A 21957-nucleotide genomic window follows, 5' to 3' on the forward strand; every position below is an offset into this window, starting at 1 on the left:
GTAAGTAGATATTTGTATGAATCTTCATTTCTTATAATGGGTTTGATAAATAAATTGTAATGGTGTCTGCAAATAAATTAGTTATATATGAATTATTATCAACTTTTAGGCCTCATATTTTAGGATAATTCCTTATATCAGTGCTTCTTCTAAGGAAAACAAAAAGTAGTTGTAGGCTGAGAGCAATTTTATCTTGTTTCTTGCTTCATTGTAAAGGCAAAAATAGATGTATCATCATGTAAAATTATTTATTTATTCTGTGCTTGCTTTAGAGTCCTATAGGTACATTAATTCCTTGGAGAGATTTCTCCCGAAAGTTTTTTCTGTGTGTTTGTTTTTCCAGGACTGCTCTTTCCAGGTGATGGAAAGCTTTTCCAGTGTTTTGACTCTGACAATGTGAGCCGCTCAGGGGGTGCATTAGGTAGCGCGTTACATTTTACGTTTTTCTTATATTGCCCTTCAGGAGTTCGCGGTCATTCTTCTTTGACTATAAAGAATATGAAGGCAGAGGACAGAAAGCAGACTCAGGTTCATAGCACCTGCTGAGTCAGGAGCCCTCTGAGCACATGTGCAGAGGTGGCTCTGATGTGATGCTGGTGCCTGCCCCTAGGGATCAAGTGAAATTGCCTCGAACCTTGAGTCTGTGGCTTGGTGGTGTCTAAAGACCCTTTTGCCCAATTTCTGTGAACTTCTAGAGCAGGAGGCATACCCTTCTATTCCCATCACCCTCTGGGATCCTGTGCCTGCCTGCATGGTATCTGGTTTCCCCACATTAGTCTGGAAGAAAATTCTATTCTAGACTATCTATTCTAAAATTCGATTCCTCTCCACACCATCCTCTGACAGTCTGTAGGTGTGATTTCAACAGATGCCACTGACTCTCTGGAGGGTGAGGAAGGACTGACATACATCCTCCCTGGTTCCTCCCTTCTATTTCCGTTTGCCTTCTGAAGCTTCTCACCTTTTCAAGAGCAAAACATGCCACTGAGTCTTCTTGCCACCTGATGGCATATATCTTGCACTTGAGGTTTGCTGAGCTTCTTGTACCTGTTGGTTTACGTTTTCATCAAATTTGGAAAAATGTCAGCCATTATTTCTTGATCACAGGTCTACATGTCACCTGCAGTTTAACAGAATGGACTCTCCTTTAACTAGTGCTAATTTTTTGTTGTTGTTTTTGAGATGGAGTCTCTCTCTGTTGCCCAGGCTGGAGTTCAGTGGCACGATCTCTGCTCACTGCAACCTCCACCTCCCGGGTTGAAGCGATTGTCCTGCCTCAGCCTCCTGAGTAGCTGGGATTACAGGCACCCGCCATGATGCCCAGCTAATTTTGTATTTTTAGTAGAGACGGAGTTTCATCATGTTGGCCAGGCTGGTCTCTGACCTTCAGTGATCCGCCTGCCTCGGCCTCCCAAAGTGCTGGGATCACAGGCGTGAGCCACTGCTTCCGGCAATCCAGGGTATATTCTTATTGTGGTGAATGCATAAGCACGAGCTGAGGCCCACTATGTGCCACGTTTAAGGCCCCTGCTCATGTCGTATCCAATTGGCCAGAGCCAGTTACATGATCATGTCCTACAGCAATGGGTGGGGAGGTCTCACACGGAGGTGGGCAGGAAAGTGAACGTTTGATGAACAGTTGTGATTCCTCTTTTGGCTTCGAGACAGTGTTTGCTGGAAGGTGAATCAACTTTGGGATCAGACCTGGATTCAAATTTGAGTTTTGCGGCTAAATACTTGTGTGACCTTGGGCAACTTACCTAATCTTTCTGAGCTGTGTTTCCTCGTTTATAAAAATGGGAATAATAACATCTACTTCGTACAGTTACTGGGAGAATTAAAGCATACGACACACATGGAAATGCCTAGCACAAAATTGACATTCCATTAATGGTAGTTTCCGTTTTTTCTTCTTGAGATTCCAAGTGGGCTTTTATTGTAGATATTGGTTCTGGAAAGTGAAATAATCCAAAAGGATTTGGCAGCCTGTGTCACAAAGAGCATTTTTCTAATGGTCATGGTAGTAACCAGTTTATCTGCATGCATAACGATGGATGAACTGTCATTTGGAACAAGGGAGTGAATACTGTACTATTAAACTTTGTTCTTATGGGAAATGAGTCCATTTGTCAAGGTGGATCCTAGGAGTAGGCCGCAGGGGCCTTTCTAGAGGAAATCAGGAGTGCCTGTCCTTCCTCTACCACAACTAGAATCTGACTCAGTGGTAAGTAGGGTTATGCCATGGGGCCTGTTCTGGGCGTGAATTTCACCTACCTCTCTGTTGTCAGACTGAGCTCAGTAAGAAGTGTAAATGGTGCAATAATATTTATAAATTGAACATGGTAATTTTCAATTCTCAGAAGCTTTCATGGAGGCATGGATTGTCCCAGATGTGGGCTGGGCTTGATGCTGTTTTGGGGAAGGAACTTTAACTGCTGGTTAAAGCTCTCCGGGGACTGTGTCTTTAAGGCAGACAGTCCCAATCTTCTGAGTAGCTGCTTTTTAGGTTGTGAAGGTCCTGTCGGCATAGGAGGAGGGAGTCTATTTAGTGGTTTGGGGACTCCTTCTCAGTAAGGAAAAAGACTTCTGATCTCTTGGGTTTGGAGAAGGCTTCATCTTTTATTTTGGTTCTCTTCCTGTATATCCTTGAAAATTTACTTAAACTGAAATAGTAAGTATGGATTAGTAAAATTACATTAGAGTAAACATCTTCCCTGAGGTCCTGGCATCAGGCTAAAAGAGGTAAACAATTTTGGCATTGATGCATCTAGCTCAGGATCTAGACTCAGCAGTGGAGCAAACAGTGGAATTTTCTGAGATGGTGTGATGTCAGGCTTCTCAGACTTGGAAATTCAAGGAGCCTGGTGATGATGGGATGAACACCCAGGCTGAAAGCCATGGTCAGAACTCTACGCTGTCACTTCAAGCCAGAGCTTTGTACTTTATACACAAGGGAGAAGAGGAAGCATATTGCAAACAGTTGGTGCATAGTTTCAACTTTAAGGTGGTTTCGTGTATATAACCCAAAGTACCAACAACACAGAACCCTCTCATAGTTTGGTAGACCAGGGTTGGACGACATGGCATACCTTTCACCCTTTCACTTCTAGGCCTACCCCAACCACCAGAAGCATCACTAATCAGTCCATCATTGCTCTCCTGTCTAGCGTGTACTCACCTGGCTTCATCTCCTCTCAGCTCAGCACTCTGGCCAGTCCCTGCTCATTGTTTAGAACTATCAAATAGCACTCACTCTGCTCACCATCATATTTTGCTTATGGGACAAGAGAAAGGCTGCAACAAATGAATCAAAAGAATAAATATTAGGTATTAGCAAAAGGTAATGTTTTTCTGAGAGTATTTTTGTTTGTGTCCAGTACTCCTGGCAAATGTCCTTAGAATAGCTACTATACCTACCAATATTATTCTTAAGTCCAAAAATATTGTAGCTGTAAAAATGTGGTTGATTCTACCTTCAGAAACTGTACTTTTTGTGTTGGTGGAGAAAAATGCATGAACTAAGACCAAATATTATGAAACTGAATTTTATTTACATAAGGATACATTCAGGCTGCTATGCTTAAAGGAAAAAAATAACCAAGTCCTGTTCCTGGCAGACACCTGTGATCTCTAATTAGATATTTAGAGTGTATTGGCCCATCACTTAGGCTTGGCGTTGCTTCTTTGTTTCTAATCTTCAATTTAATTTAGAAGCACTGATTGGTGCCTGTTTATGGCTTACTGGTGGCAGGAGATTCTTTCAGAAGTCTCCTTCCTTCTAGCTAAAATTCAGTTGAATTCAGCGGATGGAACCGGAGCAGCTGTGTATCCAAAATTCTTGCCACATTGCGATTGACAAGGCTGAGAGACTTTAATTACCTTCAAAGTCCTGCCCCTTCTAACAATGGGCTGCCTTGGATTTCTTTTCTATTTTTTTTAATCTCTTGAGACAGAGTCTCACTCTGTCACCCAGGCTGGAGTGCAATGGCGCAATCTCGACTCTCTGCAACCTCTGCTTCCAGGGCTCAAGCGATTCTCCAGCCTCAGCTTCCCGAGTAGCTGGGATTACAGGTGCCTGTCCCCACGCTCGGCTAATTTTTATATTTTTAGTAGAGACAGGGTTTCACCATGTTGGCCAGGCTGGTCTCAAACTCCTGACCTCAGGTGATCCACCAGCCTCGGCCTCCCAAAGTGCTGGGATTACAGGTGTGAGCCACCGCGCCCAGCAGGGTTTCTTTCTGCTGCTCTGACACAGCCCTCTGGTTGTTAACAAGCATTTATTAAACATCTCCTGTGTGCTTTAGAAACTTACTAGGGTTGAGGAGGAGATTCAAAAGGAATAAAAGACAAGGTTCCCGGTCGGCAGGGAGCCCCAGATTCTCAGAATGTCATTTTTGCTTCTGCCTTATGATTTAGGGGTTGTTCCTTCCCTCCATAACTGCAGGATCCCAATTAGCTTAAGAACTGTCCACCTGCACCTTGCCCTCTTCCGTTAGTGCACACGTTTATCTGAAGTGTTTGCAGATCTCGTTTTCCCAACTAAGGAGAGTAAGCCCCTAAGCCCAGGGAACCCCTCTGTTCCCACTCCCGTCTTGGGCTTATGTCTGGCGTACCTAGTTTTATTCTAGGCTCTTGGCTGCACTACATCTTGTTCAAAGTAGCCCTCTTGACACTGGGCAGGGGTGGGCTCAGCCCAGGTCTTGGGTCAGCCAGTGCAATCAGCTCCTTAGAATTGTGCTGAAATAATCAAGGGAATCTGGGCATCCTGCATCACCTAACACATGGGGCAGAGAGAAACCCTCAAAACTCTTAAATATGAAATTGAATTGCCAGGGAAAAGAGCCAGTGCAGATTTCTGATTGCATTTGAATTTCTGATTTTAGGGTGGTGGCTCTGATTCTAGGGTGACAGATCCATTTCACATTTACTATTGCGAAGTTGGGTGCTGTGCTGGGCTCTGGGGATACAATGATGAAAAAAGGAGGTCCCTCTCTTCAAGGGACCTGTGTTCTGGAATAGCCTATTCGGAAGTCTCGACCAGGTGTCAGGAAGGTACCAGGGAGAGTGGTTACAAAAACAGATAAACATAGTTCTGTCTTCAAGGAAGTCACAGTTTAATGAAGAAGTCAAACTTGCAGATAGTGGAAGCCCAGCAAGAGCTCTCAGCCTTGATAATCTGGCGGGCCATCCCTGTGGGTGATGACCAATTCCAGTGCAGGCAGATCACTGCGGAGCCAGCAGGTGTGTCACTGCTCATGGGAATATCACCGGAGGCCCTAACCTTGGGGACACAGCTCACCCACCATCACCACCTGCATCAGAATTACAAACTGGGTGGTTTCAGACGTAGGAAGAGATAAGTCTATAAGCCCCTTGAGGGAAAACTAAAAGTGATCAACACAAAACAGATGGGTTTGCTCACGTAGATCTTGTATCATGAGAATTTTCCAGGATACCCAAGGCCAGCAGCGTTCCAGTGTGGCGGTGGGGGGCTTTGGACACTAACAGTCCTGAAGCTGAATCCTGACCTCACCACTTATCAGTTGTGTGGCCTTGGGCAAATTTCTCTGAGCCTCGGTGTGCTCATCTGTAAAACGGGGATGATGATCTGGATTCAGGCAATTGTTGTGAGTCAATGTGGTAATGTGTTTAAGTGCCCAGCACAGTGGCACATAGTAGATACCTAGTAAATTTTCATTTTCCCCTCTTTCTCCTCCATTTATCAGCAGGAAGCAGCCATTATAACATATATCAAAATAAGTGACACTTAGAACAGTAGAATGTTATGAAGATATAGATGAGAGGTGGCGTGGAATGGGTATTAGAAGATGGTGTCGGGGGTTCTCAGCACTGTGCAGGGGAAAGGGAGTGCTGCCTTCTTTTGTGAGCATTTCTGTAGGGCAGACATGGGGACATTCAGGCATGAGAATATTGCTCCTGGAAGTCATCCAACTTTTTTTTTCTCCAAGAATATTTTGGAGAGTGATCATTTATTTACATGCCTCTCTCATGTCTTAGACTAAAGCTTTGTGAACTTTTGTTGCAGAGAATCACTGGGACCCTTTAAGAATATAGCTCCCTGGGGTTCCACCCTCAGAATGAGTCTGGGGTGGGGCCTAGGAATCTGCACTGACAAGCATTTCACGGGCGTCTGCCACAGGTTCTGAGGACCACACTCTGGGAAGACCACACTGGAGTGAGGGCCTCCTCAGAGCTGGGATGGTTTCCTGTTCATTTTGTATTTCCAGTGTCCGGATATAATCGGCAATGATGGGGTGTTGTTGAATAAATGAGTGGATGATGATTCTCCGAGTAGACTGTCCTACTGAGAAGGGGATATTTTAAAGCATTGGCTTCCTAGTTTCTAAGTCAATGTCTTCTGAGTTTGAAGAAGATAATTAGCCTCCTAGAACTTGCTCATTCCTGAATGACCTGGCAGAGCTGGGAGCAGACCTGTCTACATGAGTGATATCCAGCCCCCAGTAGCCCATCCACACAACTGTCCTCACAAAGATAGGGCCGTTGTTGAGGACAGAGGCTGAGCAGATGCCAGTGCGGGGTTGCTCCCCAGTGACAATAGTCCTAGCCCTGCTGTTTGTGGTTCAGAATTGGTTGATGGGAAATCAGGGAGCAGCCCTGCCACCATCTTTGTTATTTTTGTGCGCTGTAGATCCCTTAGAACAGAAAGAGGTTGAGGCCTTTTCTTGGATGGAAAAACTGAAAAAAACTCTTTTTTTTGTAAATTTGCTCTAAAGGAAACTCATAAAGTTCTTCTGAATTTACATGTCAATAAAACATTTACCCCTGAGTTGATGCCTTATAAATGGTATCACTTATCCTAAGTAGAATAGACTTATTCAGCTAAACTTTGTTGATGAGCATCTTTGCATCTGTTCCTTAGATATTGTTTCTCTGTCTCCTTGCCTGGGTCTTTATGGTCTACTAGCCCGGTAGCATTCTGAAGCCTGGGGTCATTTTTCTTAGCAAGTTTGGGGGAGCACCTACCCTTTACCATGGGGAGAATGGTGATGGTTTATTTTTGGGTTTTCTAAATGAATTTTGGACAATTAGACTGCATTGCATTTGCATTTTATAGTGTGCCATTTAGAAGAGACAGAGAGGGCCCAGAGGACCATGCCACATTCACATATTAGATGATAGCTCAAGTTGCCCATTCTTCATATTGAAATTGCTTCTAAGATAACATAATGGCTCTTGTGAAACATATCTGTTCATTGCCCCAAGAAAACATTAGATGGTTATCCAAATGGCGAAATGACTCTATATTCACTCTAAATTAATGAATGGTTAATTTCCATAGGGTGGGACTGAGAGCAGCCCCACACTGTGCCTCTGTGGTTAGGGCAGTGGGGCCGGATCAAGCCAGCAGGTGTTTAATTACTTCTCGACAACAAAACATCTTAACGTATAATGTAATAGAAATAACTGGGAATTTTTTTATTATGACAAAAACCACTGATTGTACTCCTTTCATTCCCTTTATGGATGCAATGTGGCCCTTTTACCAGATCCTCATGGTAATTTTAGGTCTCTGGGGATGTTTAGCACCTCACAGTGTATTATATTTTTTAATTTTATATCGCTTTCTGAAAATAGTAGTATGTGCTACTTTTTCCTGAAAATACTGCCTTTTCATAATTATATTCAGGTCTTTCAAATCTGCATGACTGAATAGGAGTTTGGGGGTCAGGCAGACTGCAAGCTCCACCCGCCCTCCCCCCCACCTGGCAGGACCAGTTCTTCACCGGAGAGTCCTGGGGTTGGGCAGGGCCGCAAACAATGAGCCACAGTAGGACTGAGGGGATGGTCTGGGACTCAAGGGTCCCCGAGGGTGGTTTTGTTTCTGGGCTGCCCTCTCCCAGGGCAACATTGAATTGTACCTTGGATCGGCACTGCACCTGCCTAGCTTTCTAATTGCTTTTCTCCTCCTGTCCTGGAAATGGTAGTACTTCAGATACTTGGGGGGAGTCTTGCTTACTGTGGCATGAACCTAGAAGGAAATGACTTCGTGTTTTAAGGGATGTTGCTGTCAGTGTCTGGAATACCTCAGGCATAGCCATGTGCTCAGATGATCTGAGTCTGTTGCACACCCCTCTGAAGAGTTTCTTGTAATCATGAGGAAAGAGTGTATTAGGTGCTACAGATCTGTTTCTATGTAATAAGGAAAAATAAAAGGAAGGACAGAAATTCTTGCAGAAAATACTAGATAGAACCTGGGCTGAGTGCTGTAGAGGATACAAAGAAAGAAAAGACACTGTCCCTACGCTTAAGACGTTTACCATCCAGTGGGCAAAGTCAGCCGGTGCACACACACACAGCAAGTGCCCGAGCACTGCAGGAGAGCTGCAGACCCCAGCCCACAACAGCTGGCAGGCCGGGGACATGTTGCTGAGTGCTGAGCTGTGTTGTAGGCAGCTGCCTACTAAAAATAAGCACTGGGTTTATGGAAGGCTGACTTAAATTAGACTGGACTCAAGGTCATGCACAGAATGATGTCACCATCACAGGCTCCTAGTTCTTTGTGTTCTTGGGAATTGGAGGCTGAGTGACAGGCAGCCAGGAACTGAAATGCACACATGGACAGGTTCACTAACGGTGTGGCCCGAGCGTGTCCTGACAGCAAGAGGATGGAGTCCAGTGGTGCCCTGGTTCATTCCACGGGACTGAGAAGGGCGAGTAGGAGGCAGCTCACCGTTTCCTGGGGTGGTGGAGTCAAGACTATGTCTTCAGTGAAGGGTGGGACGGGGTGAGTGCAGCAGAGGGCTCAGTCCTCTGATACAGAGGACAGGGCTGGGAGGACAGTGCTCTGACCGGGTTCATGGTGCAGAGTGTTAGAGGAGTGTCATGGGAGCCTTGAACCCTGACCTCAATGCCAGCCCAGGGAGCTAGGCCCTGGTCACTGCATACCCAGCACCAATAGGACCCACCCACTGCAGAGGAGATGCTCAACACATGCTTGCCAAATGACCGTATTAATGAACTGGACTCTGGCAACTGGGTTTTATCCTGTAGGTGAGATGTGGAAGATTGGACAGGGAAATGGCATTTGGCAGCAGGTACCCTGTGGACTTTTCTCCTTGACATCAAAACTTCCTGTCCTGAGTCTTATTTTATTTGTCAAACTAGCCAGTCTGAGAAGTCAATACTAGATGCTAATGAAAAACAGCAGTGGACTGTGACATTGCTCCCAGGTATGTTAGCATTTTAACACGAGCCTGCAAATTGGTTTTTTTGTTTTGGTTTGGTTTGGTTTTTTTGTTTGTTTTTGAGAGGGAGTCTTGCTCTGTCACCCAGGCTGGAGTGCAATGGCTCTCTGCAACCTCTGCCTCCCAGGTTCAAGAGGTTCTCCTGCCTCAGCCTCCTGAGTAGCTGGGATTACAGGCACCTGCCACCACACCCGGCTCATTTTTGTATTTTTAGTAGAGACGGGATTTCACCATGTTAGCCAGGCTGGTCTTGAACACTGGACCTCAGGTGATCCTCCTGCGTCAGCCTCCCAAAGTGCTGAGATTACAGGCGTGAGCCACCGCGCCCGGCCTTCAAATTGCTACCAGATGTCTGGCAGGCAGCAGTCATGCAAGGCGGGGGATTGGGCAGGCATGCATTCTGGTTGGAGAAGCCACTAGGTCTCCTGAATGACTCCATGAGGAACCGTATCCAGCTTCTGTTGTCAGGCAGACCTTAGTTGGCTTCCACCTTGACAGTCAAGATACATACAGCTTTGGTTGGGCGCGGTGGCTCATGCCTGTAATCTCAGCACTTTGGGAGGCCGAGGCGGGTGGATCACCTGAGGTCAGGAGTTCAAGACCAGCCTGTCCAACATGGTGAAACTCCATCTCTACTAAAAAAATACAAAAATTAGCCAGGTGTGGTGGTGATCCCAACTACTCGGGAGGCTGAGGCACAAGAATCGCTTTAACCTGGGAGGCAGAGGTTGCAGTGAGCCTAGATCGTGCTACTGCACTCCAGCCTGGGCGACAGACCAAGAATCCATTAAAAAAGAAAAGATACATAAAGATACATACAGCTTCCTGTTGTTTCATCTCCTCCCTGGTGTAGCCTGGAGAATTTCATATTCGCGGAGGTCTGAACAGTGGGGTTTCCTGTGCCCCCATTGTCTTCCATGTCCAATGGGGCTCTGTCCCTCGGCTGTGGCTATCTGAGATCCCAGCTAAGTCCTTAAAAGTGACCTTGATAAAACCGGCAGTGCTTCCTGACTGTGTGAGGAATAACTTGAAATAAAACCTGTGCATTGTCATGATGCTTTTACTGCTCTGTAGCTTTCTTTTTCACTGTTTTTTTGTTTTGTTTTGTTTTGTTTTCTTTTGTTTTTAAGCAAAGCAGATCAGATGGACTTGTGTTGCTCTCTGATCACCGACATAGCAGTCTGTAGCTGCTTCATCGTGATCACTAGACTGGGGTAGTGATAATCCTAGATACTGCCTGCACAGAGAGCACGTCCCGGTAATTGCTGTCCCAGAGACACATTTCCCTGTCCCTGGATGACCAAGAGCCAACTGGGTTTCCTCGGAACTTTCTCCTTTGACCCTGCCCTGTGGTGTACTCCCTCTTAAGATATTATTGACAAGTCTAGAGGAAAGCCTTGACTCATTTGAAACTTTTAAGAGACTCCTGCTACTTAACACCTCCAGGCTGAAGCAAGCAGCTGGCAGTCCGTCTTGATTTTACAGCGTGCAGAGGGCCTATGGGCTTAAGGTTCGCATTTGGCAGCAGCCTGCGTTATTTTTGGAGTTTCAACATGGAGCTCAGGACACATCACATTTCACTTCCTGGGCTATCGATGGCCGCGGAGCCATGGTAGCCATCCGTCTCTGTCAGGGCTTGTCACTTGCCCCTTTAGGAACACAGCTATTAATACTCTCTCACTTGATTTGTCCCACTTCAAGAGGCTAGAACTTTGATGTCCCTTTTTTCTGCCCTAACCCTTCTTGACTATATTTTAAAATTCAGAAACATCAACTCTGGTCTGCCCTAGTCTGCCTTGTTGGCTTAGGATCAGTCCTTTGGCCCTTGGTGGATGAATCTCCTGGGGTGCCCCGTAGACTGGAGGGTGGTCTCTCATCATCTGTGGTTGTGGGATATTGGGTATCAGTTAATTATCATGCAGACTTGGGAAGTGGGAGGAAGGGGCTTTTGGGTGCATTTGGTGACAGAACATGTCTCAGCCAAGGGGCAGGGAATGCCAATTGCCACCCGGATACACTCCCTTGCTCCTTAGGCTGTGGCCCCGATTTTACTTAGGGTTGTAGTGTACCCCGCCTAAAAGCATTTCTCAGTTTCCCTTGCTGCCAGATGGGGCTGCGTGATGCCATTCTGGCAGTGGCTAAGTAATGAAGCTGTGGGGTGAGCCTTCTGGGCAGGGTGCCTTGAAGGAACTGACTCCGTCGGGGGGTGTGCTTCTGTGTCCTCCCAGTGGCCCTGCTGCTCAGGACGTGCTGCTTGGCACTAAGGACACCATGTTGAATCATAAGTTGGCTGAAGACGGAAGGATGTGCTGAGATGACTGAGGAGCAGGATAGAAAGAGTGTGGATCTGTTTTCAAGATTTTAAAAATTAACCTTTTTATTTCGAGATAATTGTAGATTCACAGGCAGTGGTAATAAGTGATACAGGGAGATACCCATCTATTATTTATCTATTTATTTATTTATTTTGAGATGAAGTCTCACTCTGTCTCCTGGGCTGGAGTCTCACTCTGTCTCCTGGGCTGGAGTGCAGTGGTGCGATCTCAGCTCACTGCAGCCTCCGCCTCCCCAGTTCAAGTGATTCTCCTGCCTCAGCCTCCTGAGTAGCTGGGATTACAGGCACGGGCCACCACTCCCAGCTAATTTTTGTATTTTTAGTAGAGACGGGGTTTCACCATGTTGGCCAGCCTCGTCTCGAACTCCTGACCTCCATTGATCTGCCCGCCTCGGCCTCCCAAAGTTTTACAGGATTACAGGCGTAAGCCACCGTGCCCAGCCTGCCCATCTATTCTTTACCTACTTTCCCCCATAGTAACATAGTACCACAGCATGGCTGGGACCTTGACTTTGATACAGTTAAGGTAGCAGGACAGGACCTCTCACCGTGCACCTCTGCATGGCACACCATGCAGTGCACATCCATTTCCCCCCGCCCCACCCGCCCCAACCTCTAGAAACTGCTCATCTGTTAGAGCCTGGATCTCGATGAAGGCAGAGCCTCTATCCCAGACCTAAACCACTCTCCTTGGCGTGAACTTCGATTGATTGAAAGACATAAATATCTAAATTAATGGTGCCACGTCATTTTAAAAAAATGTTATAGAGTCAAACCTACCCCTTAACTGAGACAGTAGAGGTCCAGAAAAGGAGACCAGGCAATCACTATTACATTGGGGGAAATATTATACTTGTGGTTTCAAAGAAGCAGGACACCTTGGCTACATGGCGAAAGGATTAGAGGTTGTTGCTTTCACAGCATGCCATTGCATTTCCCTTCCTCGCAGCAGTGACCCTGGCTTGCCTGAGGTGCTTTTGAATGTTTTTATTCCTGTCTTATTTGGGTATTATCAATAATTCATTTTAAATATTCTGGCTGCTACAAACATTTACTTTAGAAGGATTTATTGTATCCTAAAGTCTGCATTTATGACTTCTTGAGATGATATCACTTCCTTGGGGATTTCAGTTCTGATTCTCAGAAAGAGATTAGTGGGGGAAGCGGAATTTGATGTTCAGAAATGTTCCAGAAACTTGGCTGCAATGCGTCAGGCCTGCTAGGCGGGCTGCCACATTTCTGCTCATGCTGTGTCTCCCCTTTTAGGAGCCGGAGTCAGAGAGGATGTGTTTCTCGTTTGGCGAGAGATGGAGGAAGCCTGCAGCACGCTGGCCCAGATCCAGAGGCTGGTGGCCGAGCCTCCCAAGCCCGACGTGGCCACCGTGGACTGCGGTTGGTGCTATTTCTGGTCACTGGTGTAAAAGATTCATAAATGTTACTAGCTGGGGACCAGGGGCTGCTTCCATGTTCCTGACCAGGGAAGCTCCAGAGCCCAGCTGCGAGGAGCTGCTGAGGAGAGCCGCCAGAGCTGTGTGGGGTGAGGGTTGGGGAGGGGGCTGTACACACACATGCATGGACACGTGCGTGTGTGTGTGCCCATGCGCTCACATGTGTGCATATGTGGAGATTGACAGTACCCAGAGCTGGACAGTAAAGTGGTAAAAACAGATTCTCGGGCCGGGTGCAGTGGCTCACGCCTGTTACCCCAGCACTTTGGGAGGCCGAGGCGGGTGGATCATGAGGTCAGGAGATCGAGACCATCCTAGCCAACATGGTGAAACCCCGTCTCTACTAAAAATACAAAAATTAGCTGGGTGTGGTGGCAGGTGCCTGTAATCCCAGCTACTCAGGAGGCTGAGGCAGGAGAATGGCTTGAACCTGGGAGGCAGAGATCGCAGTGAGCCGAGATCGTGCCACTGCACTTCGGCCTGGCAATGGAGCGAGACTCTGTCTCAAAAACAACAACAACAACAATAACAATAACAAAACAGATTCTTGACAAACTCTTGTATACTAAGGGAAACCAGACCTCTGTATAAAACTGGGCTCAATTCTGAGTACAACATGGACAAGTGGGGATTCACAGCCAAGGATCAGGGGGGACGCCAGTGGATAGAAAATTATTAAGAGGTGATGTTAGGGGCAAGGGGGCTTCTGGCTAAACCAACTTGACAGGATTCTTTCAGGAGAGAGGCCAGTGTGATCAGATGTCACCTGGTGGACGGTGGGAATGAGGATGCGAATCAGATAGCAAAGTGATCAGATACTGAGGGTGGGGCATTCTGGCTACACTGACTTAGGCTTTTTGCTAAAATCAGGCGATGCAGAGATGAGCATAGAAGTGCAAAGGTTGAGGCCTCACTGAGAAGAGCATTCAGAGGAGCCTGGCTGAAGGCTGGGCAAGCGGAGACTGTCAAGTTGCCGGTGCTCTTCCAGGGAGGGAGGAGCAGGAGAGCTCAGTGATTGGCTCGGCCAGCCTTGACCCTTGCCTGCAGACAAAATCCCATCCACGCTGTCTGTGTCTGTGCAGGCAACCAACTGACTCGCTCTCGGATGCCTACAGGAAGGCGTAAATCAGTTTTCTTTGAGCAGGGTCCAGGACCTTGCGGCAGAAGGGGGCACAGGCTGGGGAAAAAGTGTGTCATGTTTACTTAGGAGTAGTGTGAATGGGGGTTTGAGTTATTAATATTAAAAAGAAATTATTAAAATCTAGTTGCATTTCTGGTATATACTTAGCACTCTTCCATCTAATTTGGAATAGCCACTTGGAACTTTGGAGTTTGGAAGACTGATTTGCATTCCCTAAATGGTAGTAACAGCAATATGACCACTGAGTGGGCACATACTATGTGTCAGGTGCTGCCCTGAGGGGTAGGCTTATATTTAGCTCATTTAAGCCTCATAACTCTATGAGGGAGTTTCTTATTATCTCCAACTGACAGGTGAGGAAACTGAATTACAGAGCGATTAAGTCACTGGCCACGGTCACATAGCTAGCAAACGTAGTCTGATTTTGAACCCAAAATGCAGAACAGCAACTTTCCTGCCTAAACTTTTACAAAAAAATGTTAGCAGTGAGGCTGTACTCATCTTGATGTTGGTTTCCATGATTTAATTAGCACCTACCCTATTCTGAGTAAGTGAAAGCACTTCTTGGTGTTTGATGGGTTCCAGCCCCACTACTGCACCACACAAACAACCTCACTGTATTTTTACTAGTGAATGACATTGAGACTACACAAAATATTTTCTCCCTTTTTTTCTTGTAAACCAAAGCATTTTTCATAACAATGGACATGAGTTTGGGGGTGAGAAAGACCTGGTTATAAATCCCAGCTCCATCACTAGACCTACCTGAGTTTGTCTCTTTTAGCCTTATTCTTCTACACAACGACTATCATAATCTTGATGCTGAGGAACCACTGTACAGACAAAATACAATTATGCATGCTCCACACCAAGCAGGGACTTGATGTCAGCTCATTCTTTGCCCTTTCACACTTAGGGGAGTTGGTACACGGATTCTCCTGCATGGCCTTTCCTCTGTAAGGTGCTGGTTTCCTTTGGGGCACACCTGGTGGACGCACATACCTTACACATCAGGCGCTGTTTAAGGCTCCTTAGCTCATTTCATATTTGCTATAATCTTAAGAGACAGGTGCTACTGCTACTATTATCTCCGTTTTGGCTTCAGTAACTTGCCCAAGGCTACACAGCTAACGAGTGATGAAGCCTAGATTCAAAACCTAGTACGCCAGTAAAAATACTGATGTCTGCCTCCCACCCATCGGACATGTAATCAGGATGTCTGATTAAATCATCCTGATTTAATCCCTATGGGATGACATTGGGACTTTTGAAAGCTCCCCGGGTGATCTTAGTGTGCAGCTAATTTTGGAACCACTGCCAGGCTGCAGTGCCTCCTGGGTTACAGAGGTGCAGAGGGCAGAGAGCAGGGAGGTCAGGCCGGCTGGGAAAGGGATGCAGTTAGAGGAGAAATGGGGACGGGGACTTGTGTAGAGGGAGAGAGAGGTTGAGGCATGGGCAAGCCTGCTCTGTGTGACTTGATAAATTCCTGGTGACTGTGGCTTTTTCCTGTGACTGGGTGTCCTGACTTGGGCTTAGGGCACTGGCTGCTGTGGTTACATTGCCAGGGTTGGCTCCCTGGGTGTTCCTGAGAGGGACCTAATAGGCTTGTCTGGAGGAGCTGCTCACGTCTAGTGACACCCGCTCGAAAACCCAGATGGTCCCCTGTCATCCTGCAGATGAACAAAATGAACACCAAGCAGGGGACCCAGGCCAAACCCAGCACCTCTGCCCGGCAAAGAGAATGGGGAGCCTGCTGCTAAGGCATTTGTTTCGGGGAGTGTGTGGCCTGAATTGTGCCCCCCCAGTTCATATAATGAAGCCCCCACCATGAGATGTATTTGGAGATAGGGTCTTTAAAAAGGTAATTAAGGGACCAGGTATGGTGGCTCACGCCTGTAATCCCAGCACTTTGGGAGGCCAAGGAGTGTGGATCAACTGAGGTCGGCAGTTCGAGACCAGCCTGGTCAATATGGCAAAACCCCATCTCTACCAAAAATACAAAAATTAGCCAGGTGTGGTGGTGCATGCCTTTAATCCCAGCCATTCGGGAGGCTGAGGCACAAGAATCACTTGAATCCAGGAGGTGGAGGCGGCAGTGAGCAGAGATTGCCCCATTGCACTCCGGTCTGGGCAACAGAGCAAGACTCTGTCTCAAAACAAACAAACAAACAAACAACAAAACAGTAATTAAGGTTAAATGAGGTCATAAAAGGAGGGCCCTAATCTGATAGGATTGGTGTCTTTATAAGAAGAGGGAGAGACACCAGCGAGCCCTCTCCCCAGAAGCACGTGGAGGAAAGGTTGTGTACAGCACAGAGAGAAGGTGGTCGTCTCCTAGCCAGGAAGAGCAGCCTCATCAGAAACCAGCGCTGCTGGCACCTTCATCCTGGACTTCCAACCTCAAACAGAGAGAAAATAAATGTCTGTCCTTTAAGCCCCCCAGCCTCTGGTGTTTTGTGATGGCAGCCCAAGCTGACTAATACAAGGCGTATTTAAGTTTGGTGTGGTTAGTCTTAAGAGTTAACAGAAGGTCTTGGATGTCATTCCTAAAGGAAACAGATGAGTTATAAGCCTCAGATATTGGACAATTATGTATCAGTTCCCTTTGTTTCAATCTAATACACACACACACACACACACACAGACACACACACACAAACACAAACTAAAACCCAAAATAACTCTAAGCAGAAATTTTCAAAAAATTCTTTGAATGTACTATCTCTATTTAAAAAGGAAAGTTTGGCCGGGACCTTTCATCATTGGCTAGCCATCTCAGCTTTCTTAACTTCAAGAAAGATATTTAAAAAGACACATACTGAACTTTTAGAGACAAGAAAGATATTTAAAAAGACACATACTGAACATTTAGAGAGGAAAACTTAAGAGAAGAAAATATGTTCGATGAAAAGCTTACTGAATGAAATCAATGGCAGATTAGACATTGCAGGAAAAGAGATGAGTGGACTTGAAGACAGCAATAGAAACTATCCAAAATGAGACAGACATACGAAAAAAAGCATTTAAAAAACCCAAAAGAAGATCTGTGAACTGTGGGACAATTTCAAGTGGCCAAATAGACATTAGATGGGATTCCTGAGGGGAGGAAGTAGAAGGGACAGGGAACAGAAAAATATTTAAAGAAATGTGTTGACAAGTTTCCAAATTTGATGAAAACTACAAACCCAGAGATCCAAGAAGTTCAGTGAATGCTAAGCACAAGAAAATGAGGAAAACTACACCCAGAGACATCTTAATTGGTTTGCTTAAAATCAGTGATACAGAGGAAATCTTAAAAGCAACTAGAACAACAACAAAAAAGATATGTACAAAGCCACAAAGACAAGGATGACAGCAGATTTCTCACTCAAATGAAGACAGTGGGGCAGCATTTTTTCTTTCAGTACATGAAATATGCAGCCTGGAATTCTATACAAAGCAAAAATATCTTTCAAAAACAAAGGCAAAATAAAGACATTTTCAGACATACAAAAGCTGAAATAGTTTATCATTGGCACATATTATACATGAAGTGATGTAATAGTACTTGAAGTTAGACTATGATAAGTTGAAGATGTGTACTATAAACCTGAGATAACCACTAAAATAACAAGACAAGCTGACAAAAGAAATAAAACGGAATTAAAAATACCCAATCCAAAACCTGTCAGAAAAAAAAAAAAACAAAGAACAGATAGGGCCAATAAAAAACAAATAGCAAGATGATAAACATAAATCTAACCATACGTATGTCAAAACTTACCAATGTGTACACTTTAAAGATGTATGAGATATTATATGTCAATTGTAGCTCATTACAACTGTTGGTAAAGTGAAAGAAGAGGACAAAGTAGAAGAGAAGGAGAATCACTCCTCTGGCACTGAGCTGTTCAGAGACGTGGGTGGGACACACCTGGGCATTCTGTGTGTCTGTGTGTGTGTGTGTGTGTGTCAGTGTGCCTGTTCTAGGCATGACCCTCAAACACGAAGATGGCTTTTCTCACAAAACGTTAAAGGATTTGTCCAGGCTGGGCATGGTGGCTCACACCTGTAATCCCAGCACTTTAGGAGGCTGAGGTAGGGAGATCACTTCAGCCCAGGAGTTTGAGACCATCCTGGGCGACATGGCAAAACCCCACCTCAACAAAAAAAATGTGAAAATTAGCCAGGCATGATGGTGCGCACCTGTAGTTCCAACTACTTGGGAGGCTGAGGTGAGAGAATCGCTTGAGTTGAGAAGTGGGGAGTCGAGGTGGCAGTGAGTGGTGATCGCACCACTGCATTCCAGCCTGAGTGACAGAGCGAGACTCTGTCTCAAAATGAATGAATGGATGAATGAATGAATGAATCAATCAATAGAATTTGTCCAAAGCTTGACCCTTCTTTGATGATGCTGCCTCTCAAAGCATTTTAGGAACTCCTCATTTGGAATAACCTTCACAGCCATTTTGTGACTCAGTAGAAATCATTAGTCTAATCACATTGTGTAGTCATGCTTTAATCATGAACAAAGACAGTCCAAAAGATTACCATCTGAGACTCAAGATTTGACTCTGAATACTTGCTTGTTTCAAAATACAAAATTCAGTTTCAAAAGACAAGGAAATGGCTGAAGGTTCATTCAGGCTCTGCTGGCAGTTGCAACCTACAGTAGGTCTACAGGAGTTTAGAGCACATATTTTTTGAACAAATGGAGAGGGGGATGGTGCTTATTTTCATTAGTATTGTATTAAATAATCAGCAAGATGTCTTTATAGTCCTGGGTGGTGATGAAGTACACAGACTCAGAGTTAGGAAGATTTTTTTTTTTTGAGACGGAGTATCACTCTGTCACCAGGCTGGAGTGCAGTGATGTGACCTCGGCTCACTGCAACCTCTGCCTTGTGGGTTCAAGTGATTCCCCTGCCTCAGCCTCCTGAGTAGCTGGGGCTACAGGTGCGTGCCACCACACCCAACTAATTTTTGTATTTTCAGTAGAGACGGGGTTTCACTGTGTCGGCCAGGATGGTCTCCATCTCTTGACCTCGTGATCCACCTGCCTCAGCCTCCCAAAGTGCTGGGATTACAGGCGTGAGCCACCGCGCCTGACCAGAAAGATATTAAAACCTGGCTCTGCCCACTCCTGTTGTGTGATGCTGGGCAAGACACTTATTATCTGTGCCTCCGTTTCCTTATTTGCAAAATGTGGATGATAATGATAACACCTACTCCATGGACTGTTATGAAAATTAAATCAGAAAACACAAGTAAAACACCTAGAAATGTGCTGTCACGTACTTAGAATGTAATGATGGCTTAAGAAAAGGTTAATCCACTTGTCTATTCTTTCATTTATTTAGTGCTTACTCTATGTAGCACTATGGTAGGTGATGACATAATGGTAAATAAGAGACATGGAACGGGCCCTCATAAAGCAGGACCTACATGAACCGTCTCTTGCTCCATGAAGGTAGAAAATTGGATGAACACAAATGGGGTATTTACGATTGAGGAAAAGTGGGAGCTTCTGAGCTATTCCTGGCGTCAAGGAAAGGTTTCCTGAGGAAGCAACTTTGGAGCTGATATCTGAGGGTTGAAGAGGTAAGTAAATGAGGTGAAAGGATGGGAGAGAGCCGGGAGTGTATGCCAGGAAGAAGAATAGCATATGCAAAGGCCCCGAGGCAGAAAGGAGAATGGCACTTTAGAAGAACTGGAAAGAGGAGTGTGGCTGAAGCGCAGTGTCCAGTGATGAGTCTGGAGAGGGAGGCAGGGACCCGATTGTCCTGGCTCTGGAGGCCGCGGTACAGGGGTTCACCCTCAATTTCATACCAATGGCCAGCCGCTAGAGGACTGTAAGCAGGGAATGTTAAGACCAGATTTACATTTAGAAAAAAAAGATCACTTTGGCTACTGGGTGGGAAACAAGTTGGAGATGAGGGGACAAACAGGATGAGGGAAGAGAATAGAGATGTTAGTACAGTGATGGTGGCGTCCTTGACAAGAGTAGGAGGAGCCTGTGAAGGTGATAAATCAGCAGGTATGAGGGAGAGTTTGGTTGTTGAATTGACAGTGAAAGAGGAAAAGTTCCCTTGTCCCCTTGCAGGATGTGTGATGGGGGAGTGGCTCACTTCTTCAGTGCCCTGCTGCTCCAACTTCTAGGGGAGCATACAGATGGGCAGGCTGTGGGGTGCCAACACAGGCTGTGGGGTGCCCTTACAGATGGGCAGGCTGTGGGGTGTCTAGGAGTGAATGTTTACAGCTCCTGCAGCCCCAAAGGGCATGTGTTACAGAGTGCTCTTTTAGTTTGCCGTCTATAGGCGGCTTGTGTTAACCAGCTCAATTTGACCCTCTACCTTGTCGCAAGGACAGAGGCTTTCTGTATCCTGGGTTCTTGCCTTGTACCAGAAGAATCGGATCACACGTGGGCTTGGAGAATGAATGCCAGGTTTTATTGAGTGGAAGTAGCTTTCAGCAGATGGGGGAGCTAGAAGAGTGATGGTTTTCCCCTGGAGTCAGGTGGCTTGGCAGCCCGGGCTCTCCTCTGACTGCCCCAGCCAAACTCCGCGTCATTCTGCTGGTCAGTGGCCTGCTGGCATGCCGGTGCATTCCTCCCGACATCCAGCTGCCTGTGTGTTCCTCCTCCGATATGCTCCTCTCGATGTCCAGCTGCTCCTGTCTCTGCACAGAATGGGGGCGTGACAGGCCAGGGTGGTCTTGGGAAATGCAACATTTGGGCAGGGAAACAGAAACGCATGTCCTCACCTAGGTCCATGGGGGTGGAGCCCTAGCCAGGGTCCACACCCTTCCTGTACCCAGCACTTTCCTTCCCCACTTCCATATCATTTAAAGGGACCAGCTCTTCCCTTCCCAGCACTTCTGTATCAATAGGACTTGGGGGTGGGGGAGATGGAGGTGTCAAAAGTAAGCTCCTAGATGGATATGGTGTCATCCACTACACTGAGAGAATGCTGGAGGAGAACCAGGTCGGGGTAGGGAATGACACATTTTGTTTGAAACTATTGAGACTGAAGAATCCTTGAGAGCCCGGTAGAGAAATAAAGGAGGCAATTGACTATGTAGGTGGAGAATTCAGATACACTATTGGGGTGAAGTGAACATTCTTAGTATAAAGATAAATATAGACATATCAAGCAGGAACCCCATGTTTCTGAATCTTTGACCCCAACTTCTTTGGACTCTGATATGCACAGAGGTGAACATACCATCTGAGTTTTCTGTTGTGCACCAATGCTGGATGTTTAATAAGTGTACTAGATGAAGACTATTTTACCAACAGGATGACTTGCAATTTGAGAGCAGAACAAGCTAATTTACAGAGTACTTGTACATGTTTATCTTTTCAAGAGTGTCTTCCCTTTTTGCTCAAAGAAGGCTGCAGAAGAGATCTGGGGCAGGGCGCAGCTGGTTTCTTATGCAACCAGAAGCAAATGGCACACTTGTCAAAGTGTTCACACTTCAGGCAAGGCAAAGGATAAAATAATATTTCTTCCTAGAACTCACATTTTCTTCAGAATGTCTTTATATCTGTAGAGCTGTCTGTATAGTCAAGTGAACTTTGACAAGGTTGATCAATAAGCAACAAATGAGAATGCTAGAAAGGACCAAGACTGTGTTTACTCAAATATGCATTTTCCAATGGGCACTGAGCTTTGTATTTTCCAGACAAAAAGCACACATGGCAAAACATTTGCAGAAAAATACCACGTAATTCTCCCATGATTCAAGATTAATCGCTCAAAAATTTCTCCCCAAATTTGGGAGAATTGGTTGATTAGCATTTTGTAGATGCTATATATTTAACTTGGG

At 45.8% G+C, this 21957-nt stretch overlaps 1 protein-coding gene across 6 annotated transcripts in view; it reads left to right on the forward strand.

Annotated features, from left to right (window-relative positions):
• Positions 1–21957, forward strand: part of VWA3B (von Willebrand factor A domain containing 3B) — a 224625-nt gene that overhangs the window by 66394 nt on the left and 136274 nt on the right. For all 6 annotated transcript variants that reach the window (XR_008522064.1, XR_008522066.1, XR_008522065.1 and 3 more), the window contains exon 8: positions 12829–12954. Coding sequence is in view for 3 of the 6 variants with exons in the window: in XM_024242354.2 (XP_024098122.2) it covers positions 12829–12954 (126 nt within the window). In the remaining 3 variants the exon portion in view is untranslated. The remainder of the gene's footprint in view (positions 1–12828; positions 12955–21957) is intronic.

The sequence above is a fragment of the Pongo abelii genome, chromosome 12 (genome assembly GCF_028885655.2).
Source record: "Pongo abelii isolate AG06213 chromosome 12, NHGRI_mPonAbe1-v2.0_pri, whole genome shotgun sequence".
In the NCBI taxonomy this organism is placed as follows: domain Eukaryota; kingdom Metazoa; phylum Chordata; class Mammalia; order Primates; family Hominidae; genus Pongo; species Pongo abelii.